This window comes from Taeniopygia guttata, chromosome 6 (genome assembly GCF_048771995.1).
Source record: "Taeniopygia guttata chromosome 6, bTaeGut7.mat, whole genome shotgun sequence".
Lineage (NCBI taxonomy): Eukaryota > Metazoa > Chordata > Aves > Passeriformes > Estrildidae > Taeniopygia > Taeniopygia guttata.
The window spans coordinates 15,786,825-15,794,338 of record NC_133031.1 but is presented as its reverse complement, the minus strand read 5'-3'; the positions used below and the strand labels follow the sequence as shown (position 1 = coordinate 15,794,338).

Genomic DNA, 7,514 nt, shown 5'->3' with positions numbered 1-7,514 from the left:
CTGTAATAAAGAACTGCAGGCTGAAATTTTTTTCCATACTGCCTAGGGAAGGGAATCTTTGCAGTAACATTTTGAATAGCCAGTTCACATATGTATTGCATCCTCATACAATCATAATCCTTCCACAGGCTTACCACCAATACTCTGTGCTCGCAACTTCCTAGGAAATAAGCACCTAGCAAGTTGCTTCTTTGAGGGGGAAAGGGGGAGTGACACAGGAAAGAGGGAGAATTGTTTTGGTTTATTTCTTGCCCATTCGCTTTTCCTCATTCTGACTTTAAAAAAATCTACCCGCAGTGTTACCTAGGTTAAAGAAACCCAGTCCTTGTGCACAAAGATTTGCGAATACTGTTTGTCCTTTGGCAAGCTTTTAAAAGGAACTTTTTTTTCAGATGATGTCTTTTTGAGGCTGGCTCTGTAGTACCCTTCAAAGACAAACTTAAAATATTTTTAGTCTGAGAAGGCTAGCAATCTCCTTGATGTAATTTCATTAAAAATCCATTTTTCTATTATGGCTATAAACATTAGTAAACTGCACTTCTTTTCCTTTTGATGGTACTGACTGATTATTCTGCTGCTCAAGAGGGTCTTCTCAGACCGAAAATTACTTTGTTATATGGAGTCACTTGGACAATAAATAGAGGGGGATTTTTTCAACCACTGTCTTACAAGGACAATTTCACATAAGTTTATTTCCTTTATTACAATTAAAGTAAGAAACCAGTGTAGATCTCATAATGAATCTCTCTTCTCTACTTAGCTGCTTCTGAAGTCTACTTTCCCAAGCTATGCTATCCAGTGGAGACATAGCTTAAATTAGATTCTTGAAATTGTTCCACCTGCATTTTTCCTGGTGATTTGATTGCTATTTCCCGTCTGCTGGGCTTCCTCGAGTTACAACTTGAATGCTAATGTGACTCCATCACCCACTGGGAGCATGCTGATATTGACACGTGCATCTCTGAGAAGCTTCTCGTTGAGGCGGTGGATACTCTGTGCTGCCAAGTCATCCTTCCTTGGTTTTAGTACCTTTCCATTCCAGAAGACCTATTGAAAAAAGAAATATGATGCACCTCCTTTGTTCCAATATGGTCCTTGCACCACAAAGGAAGCTTTGGAAAAGTTCCTGTATATTTTTTAGAGATTTATATTATTTGTTGTATTTCAGATGTCTAATCGTCTCTGACATGGAACTCTCATATGTAAGTGGGATTGAGAGTTCACAGAACTTGGTAATTGTACTACTTCTACTGTAGATTTGAAGCCAAAATTAAAAAGGATGTCTTTAAATATAGGTTTTTTAAGAGCCCTTATTTAGCTTCCACCATAACCCCAAAGGTGCCTGAAGTTTAATATCCTTTGTTTCCTGTAAAAGTAGTTAATTGATAACTTCTACTAATAGTTACTGATTACAAGTGCTACTTTTGATCTTGTCTAAGTACTGTGCATAGTATAAATTCACTACAAGACAAACCAGAATAATCCAGAGTATTCTCTGTAATGAATAACAAAAAAAAAAAAAAAAAAAAACCTGTTTTCTATCAGTGTTTTATATAGCTTACTTAAAGAGTTTATGTTGAATTTTCTTTTTGTTTGTGTTATGTGTAACTGCCTGTGCATTACCATCAGAACTGCAGTACTTACATTATCAATAGCTATTATTCCCCCTTTCTTTATGAGGCGCAAACATTTTTCATAGTATTCATTGTAACTTTCTTTATCGGCATCAATGAAAGCAAAGTCAAAGGTTTCTGCTTCTCCATTGGCCACCAGTTCATCTAGATGAACAACAAAGTGAGTTGTTATACCCTGGTTAGTGCTGTGTAGGAGGAAGTAATCCATTTGTGTCAAAGCTCTCATTAAATGTTTTCTGCTGCCTTGACCAGGCAGTCTATTCCTCCACAGGTAATTACTAGAAAAGCTTATCCCACAGAAACCAATCTAGGCATTATGTATGCCATAAAACATGCCGTTCCTGAGTTCTGCATGCTTAGGAGTTTGTGGAATAGCTCCAAACCTGAAGGATACAGCTGGGACTGCTGAAAGGTACAGCAAAAACAACTCAAGCACTTTGAAACCAGACATACTCTCCACCTTTAGCTTTTTTTCAGCTGAGAACTCTTTTCTTAAGGGGATCAGAACTTTTCTCACTTTATGAACAGGTTCTCAATGCTAAATCTCTCCTTGCAGATCAAGTGCCATGACACAGGTCATGACAAACCCTGTCAGAGATATTTACAGCAAAAAACTGCTCTAAGTAGTCCCTCTATGGGCCAAGGCAAGTAGAATTCAGTTTTAAGTTCTCTTAAACAGATTTCTTGACTGAGAATTTCAAATTGCCAGTTTCAGAGGAGGTGATTTCTGTCTCCTAAGGTCCTCTGCCACCCCTATAACCCACAATTAGCTTCTGTCAGCAGATCTTTTTGTCTGAAGCAATGCCTGGACAAAGTACTGCTTTTATAGACTTCAAGGAGTGTGCATACCAGCCAAATGCTTATTATTTGCCTCTTTAGAAAGGATGAACTTGAAAGTAATACAAGGTTATCAATGGATTTGTGGATCCACCAAACACATTTACTGGAAACCGTCTACATCCAACAATCCCAGAAAATGTCTTGTGTTTTCAGAACATTTATTAGTATTTCCTCTGCCCCATATTTTCTCTTTCCTTGAATTAGAGAAGTCACTGCCTCACTAATGGCCTTTCATGCTTTTGGCACATCCTAATTTCAAACTTCTCTGAACACAATTCAGCCTAAGTTATATATTAGGTTCTGAATTTTTTTCTGCACCTCAGCCCTGTCAGGGAACTTTTCCTCTCTTAACAAAGGAATACTTGCTTAGAAAGGACAACGGATAAGAGAAATTTGGCTTTGTCTGATTAATCTGTTTTAATCAGCTTTTCAGAAGCAGCTGACAATAGTACTTGACAAATTAGCAAAGTGATGGACAAGACAGATGTGTGACTAGTACGGCCCGCAACATAGGACAAGCATTTTCTTCCTCTCTACTAGTAGGTAGGAAAACTGTGAACTCCTGAAGATTTTTTTTCTTTTTAATATAAGAGAAGCTGCCTCCCTATTAGCAAAAGGGATCATATTCACAACCATATTTGGTCTTAAATCTCATCACTAATGTATCCCTCTTCTATTTCTAGGGAAAGGGAAACAATCTGTTGTTTCAGGTTACTTACCAAGCGTTTGAATTGCTGGCTTAATCCGCAGGTCAATTTTATGCTCTACTCCTGCCTAAGATGAAAAAGGACAGTGTTGATTAAAGTAGTCAAGAAATAACCTGTTAGTAGGCTGTACTCAGGGAGTGACTGGGGTTCAGATAGTTCTATTATTTCTAGCTTCCAAACACCACTTATTTTTCTTCCCAAACTGAACTCTATCAGCCTCCTTTAATGGTAAGAATATTTCTTTGTGAATGTGCAAGTCTAAAATAACAAAATCTCTACATGTAAAGGCAGCTGTCCCCACTGTGTACAGGAGATGCTGCTTACCTCCTTCCACAGTGGCTTTCCAATTTTGGCATAGTCCTCATTTATATCACAGGCAATAACTCGGCCATTATCTGGCAGGACAAGTGCCATATTCAAGGCATTATAACCTGTGAAAACACCTAGGAAAATCATAAGAGATATCAACACTTACTGTATCATGGAAAAAGGGCTATAGGTCTCTCTTTAGGAATAAAATCCCCAAAGGAATCAAGGATAGAAATTTGTTAATAAGGATTTTTCATTTTCCTTCCATTTTAATGTAATGGTAGGTTGAGAAGAATTTTTTTTTTAATCAGTCTTTTAGCAAACTTCCACGTTAGCTTTTCCCAAAAGGCTCATGGACAGACAAGCCAGAGTCAGGTCTTGAATGTGTAACCTGGAGAGACTGGATGAGCAGCAAATACCAGGGAATTGGAACAGTCAGGCCAAGAATGAAGATGGTGGGAAGCCATACCTGGCTGCTCAGCATCAGCCTGTCTTTCAGGATATCCTGGTAGTAATAGGTGTGTCAAGCAAATTGGATTTGATACAGGGCTTGTGCAGCAAAGTATCTTCTAGCACTAAAGTGACACAGGAAGGACAGAATACACCCTGTCCTGCAACTGTTGAAGACTCAAGGAGATGTATTTAGCTCTGTTTTTTAGATTGCCTCAGAACTGACGAGCTATCCATGCTGATGCCAGAACTACTGAATGCACAGTTAGACAAAATGCAAATCAGACACTCCTTTTCATGCTGTAGTTTGCCCACATGTGTGTTGACAGGTATGCAGTGCCTTCCTGTATCTGGATTTTTTATATTAAACATGTCTGTATTTGGAGAATGATAGTCAAGAGTTTTATTTTGCTATGAAGTGTCACTCTTACCTATTTCAATAACTTTCTTGGCTTTAATGAGTTTGACCAAATTTGCCATAAGCTGAGCCTGCTCACAGGACACCATCATTCTGCCTGAAGGATGATCAGCAGTGAGCTAGGAAAGGAAAAAAAAAAAGCCATATCGCATCAAACAAAAACCAAATCTACCAAACCATTATCCTAAAGAAAAAAATTCCAGTGAAACTCCAGGAAAAACAGACACCTCTGTCTTTTCATTTTAGATTGCTTTGTGCTCCACCTATGAGCCAGAAATTGGCTTGAATTTAACTACAAACAAGGAGGATGTTATGTGTGTCATAAACAGTGGTTATTCAAAGCAGTAAAGTGCTCCAAAATTACCATGGCTGAAACACGTGCAATATTTGTAACTAACAAAGAATCATAGAGAAACTTTGACTGTGCAAGTCCTTTATTTCTGTGAATTTGCACAAACAAATGCACTTCCTTTAAGATGTGTAGAATGCTTTAATGAACTGCTAGGTTCATGCCTGCCAAATGTCAGATCACATAGTCCTGGCTACACAGTGCAAACCTGGAGAAGCTGTGCCCATCCCAGGGTGGAAGGGCTCTTGGCACTAAGGAAAGGGAAATGGGAGAAGCAGGGCTGTGCCATGACAGTTCAAGGGAAAGTATATTTTCCTATTTCCTTTCTTCTGCTAGGGATCATTCCAACCAACCTGTTCCAGCAGACAGCATTTTATTTCTTTTATACAAGAACAGTTTATCTCACCTGAAATGACTCAAACCTGAGTCAGGATGTCTCATCTCTGATAGTGGAGCCTGATGGAAGACATCACTTGTCTGAGCTACAGGTTCCTTATATGCCAACCAAAGTGAACAGAAGTCATTTGTTCAAGTCCAAATCAAGCGCAGCCCTAACACATGGCCTTGGGAGCCGAGGATAGAAAGACATGTCTAAATGTATGCCAATACTATTGAATAGTCATGCAGGTAGTCCTTAACATAGAAGAGTCTGGGTATTTCCAGTTAAATAAACCCCTCTAGTGGGTTATGCAAATAAGTCGGAGGAAGGAAATGTGACCAGGATTCCAGGAGCTCAGGACGAGGTGTGGGTGATACTGACCAGCCGCAGCTTCTTTAGAATGGGATGTTCCCGCAAAGAGTGATCCAGTATGTATTGCCGGAGAGGATTGTTTTTCCTGATCATACCACTCTGGCTCCCAAAAACTAAAGAAGGGTATAGTTTACCTACCAAAAAATAAATAATAAGAACTTTTATACTTTTCAGTTATTGCCATTTTACATAAAGTAAACACTGAAATATTACTAAAGGTTAAAAAGTTCTCTGCTCTAAAACAGCCATGAAAATGGACAACACAACATAACCAGGTGGACTATAGTTTTTTTTTCCCCTTCTTCTTTTTAGCCTCTAAGATGTCCAGTCCAGGCCTCCAAAGGCTGAAAGGGAAAGGCTTCAGTACTGTGTTGTTCAGTGGCCAATGTGAGGGTTACAAACTGTCATAATCTTACAGGAAAAGTAACTCCATCAAAACTCAAAGGGCAAGTTTAAAGAGAGATACATGAATGAGGTACGCAATTTTCTTAGTCTGTGGCCTTTCTTTTGCAGATAAATAGAGGCTAGCAGGTTTTAGGCCTATCAGATGATGTGTCTTCTCAGGCCCCGTGCTCTTCTCATGACACTGTCCTGCCCTCCAGCCAGGGGAAATGCGGTACTGTAAAATGCCTTGCTTAGTATGAAACCAGTATGCAGACAAAGTAGGCGCCAAAAGCTGAAGTTTTAGTACATGTCTACTCAAATACAGAACTGACTGCAGCTTTCATGCCCAATGTTTCTTTTACCAAATGGATTAACAATTTTGAAGAAATAACAAATTCATTTTCACATCTCCTGGTAGTTATTTGCTACGACAGAACACTTTTATTTCGAGGGGTTTATTTTCTGTTAATAGTTCTATTTTACAGATGACCATACCGAGATGTAGATTATTTCAACAATTTGCCTTAAATCAAAGATTAACTGAGTGCCCGCGTTACAAACACAACGCCAGTCTCCCTCCCCCCTGGATCGCGTGCTCCTTCTTCCCCTGCCCCCCGGGAATGAAAGCGAAACTCCTACCAGAACAAAGCTGTGCGCAAGGACCGCACCCCGGCCCTTCGGCATGCCCAAACAAACGCGGGCAGGTGACCGGGCGGGGAGCGTGTCCTGACTTTCGCTGGACCTTGGCCTTGCCCCACACTGCGGTGGCTGGATTACAGGGAGCGGCTTGGCTCTAAGAACATCGCTGTATTTACTGCAGCAGCTCAGCAAAATAAATCTCCGCCCGCAGGGCAGCCCCAAGGGGTCTGCTCCCCCGGCGACCGCCGGGCTGCACCCGGGACTCCTGCCCGCCCTGGGAGGGACCTGCCTGGCGCTCGGTTCCCGTCCCGTCCCGTCCCCGGTGGGGAACACGAGGAAGGCGCAGCCTTCACGTCTCGTGAACGTGGCAGGGCCTGGGGGCGCTGCTTACCTGCAAGCATACCCGTGGCAAAGGCGACCCCCAGCATCGCCGTCCCGACGGCCACTTCCTTGGGCACGCTGAGAAGCGGCATTGCGGAGCCGGGAGCAGGGCAGCGGCGCGGGGCGGGGCGGGGCGGTGCGGAGCGCTGCGGGGCGGGGCCGCGCTGCCCGGGGTGGCGGCCCGGCGGCGCTCCGCTTCGTCTTGGGGCCGCAGAGAGCCCTCCCCCTTCCCGGCGTGCTGGATACTGGGCTCGGCTGGGGTGCTGAGAGGGGTCACCTGCGGGACGTGTGCGCCTTCGTCTCGGTGACATACTCAGTTGTGGTGCGTAAAATGACAAAGACAGCACCCCGGATTTGTGCCACGACCTCCTCAGAAGCTGGGAGGCTGGTTCTGGTACAGCTTCACTGCAGTCTTCGTTTTAAAACACACCCAAGTGTCGTGTGAGTTCGTAATGGACTCTCATGGAGGAGCTTTTCACAGAAATATGCTCATAAGAGGCTTGGTACTCCAACTAGCCCGGGAAGTGAGCTCTCTCCTTCCCCTAGAACACAGGTTTCTTTGCAGCTGAGGTGTGAACAATTACTCGTCAAAAAGTATGTAAGATTTTTGGAATTTCAGTCCTGTGACTTGTGAGTTTCCAGGTGAAAGGAG

The 7,514-nt window shown here is 42.4% G+C and overlaps 1 protein-coding gene across 1 annotated transcript; it reads right to left on the bottom strand.

The window, feature by feature from the left end:
* Window positions 1–665: 665 nt before the first annotated feature.
* On the bottom strand, window positions 666–7,188 carry COMTD1 (catechol-O-methyltransferase domain containing 1). The gene is made up of 7 exons (XM_002192637.6): window positions 6,873–7,188; window positions 5,468–5,592; window positions 4,372–4,477; window positions 3,506–3,624; window positions 3,194–3,248; window positions 1,645–1,778; window positions 666–1,047 (listed from the first exon to the last, which is right to left on the bottom strand). The coding sequence occupies exons 1-7, from the start codon at window positions 7,171–7,173 to the stop codon at window positions 895–897; spliced, it is 993 nt and encodes a 330-aa protein (XP_002192673.5). The 5' UTR covers window positions 7,174–7,188; the 3' UTR covers window positions 666–894.
* Window positions 7,189–7,514: the final 326 nt, after the last annotated feature.

Coding starts and splice junctions, on each gene's coding strand:
- COMTD1 (XM_002192637.6), bottom strand. CDS start 7,173: ATGTCACCGAGACGAAGGCGCACACGTCCCGCAGGTGACCCCTCTCAG. Junction 5,593..6,872: donor TGCCACGGGTATGCTTGCAG/GTAAGCAGCGCC, acceptor ATTTTTTGGTAG/GTAAACTATACCCTTCTTTA. Junction 4,478..5,467: donor TTCTAAAGAAGCTGCGGCTG/GTCAGTATCACC, acceptor TTCCTTTCCTAG/CTCACTGCTGATCATCCTTC.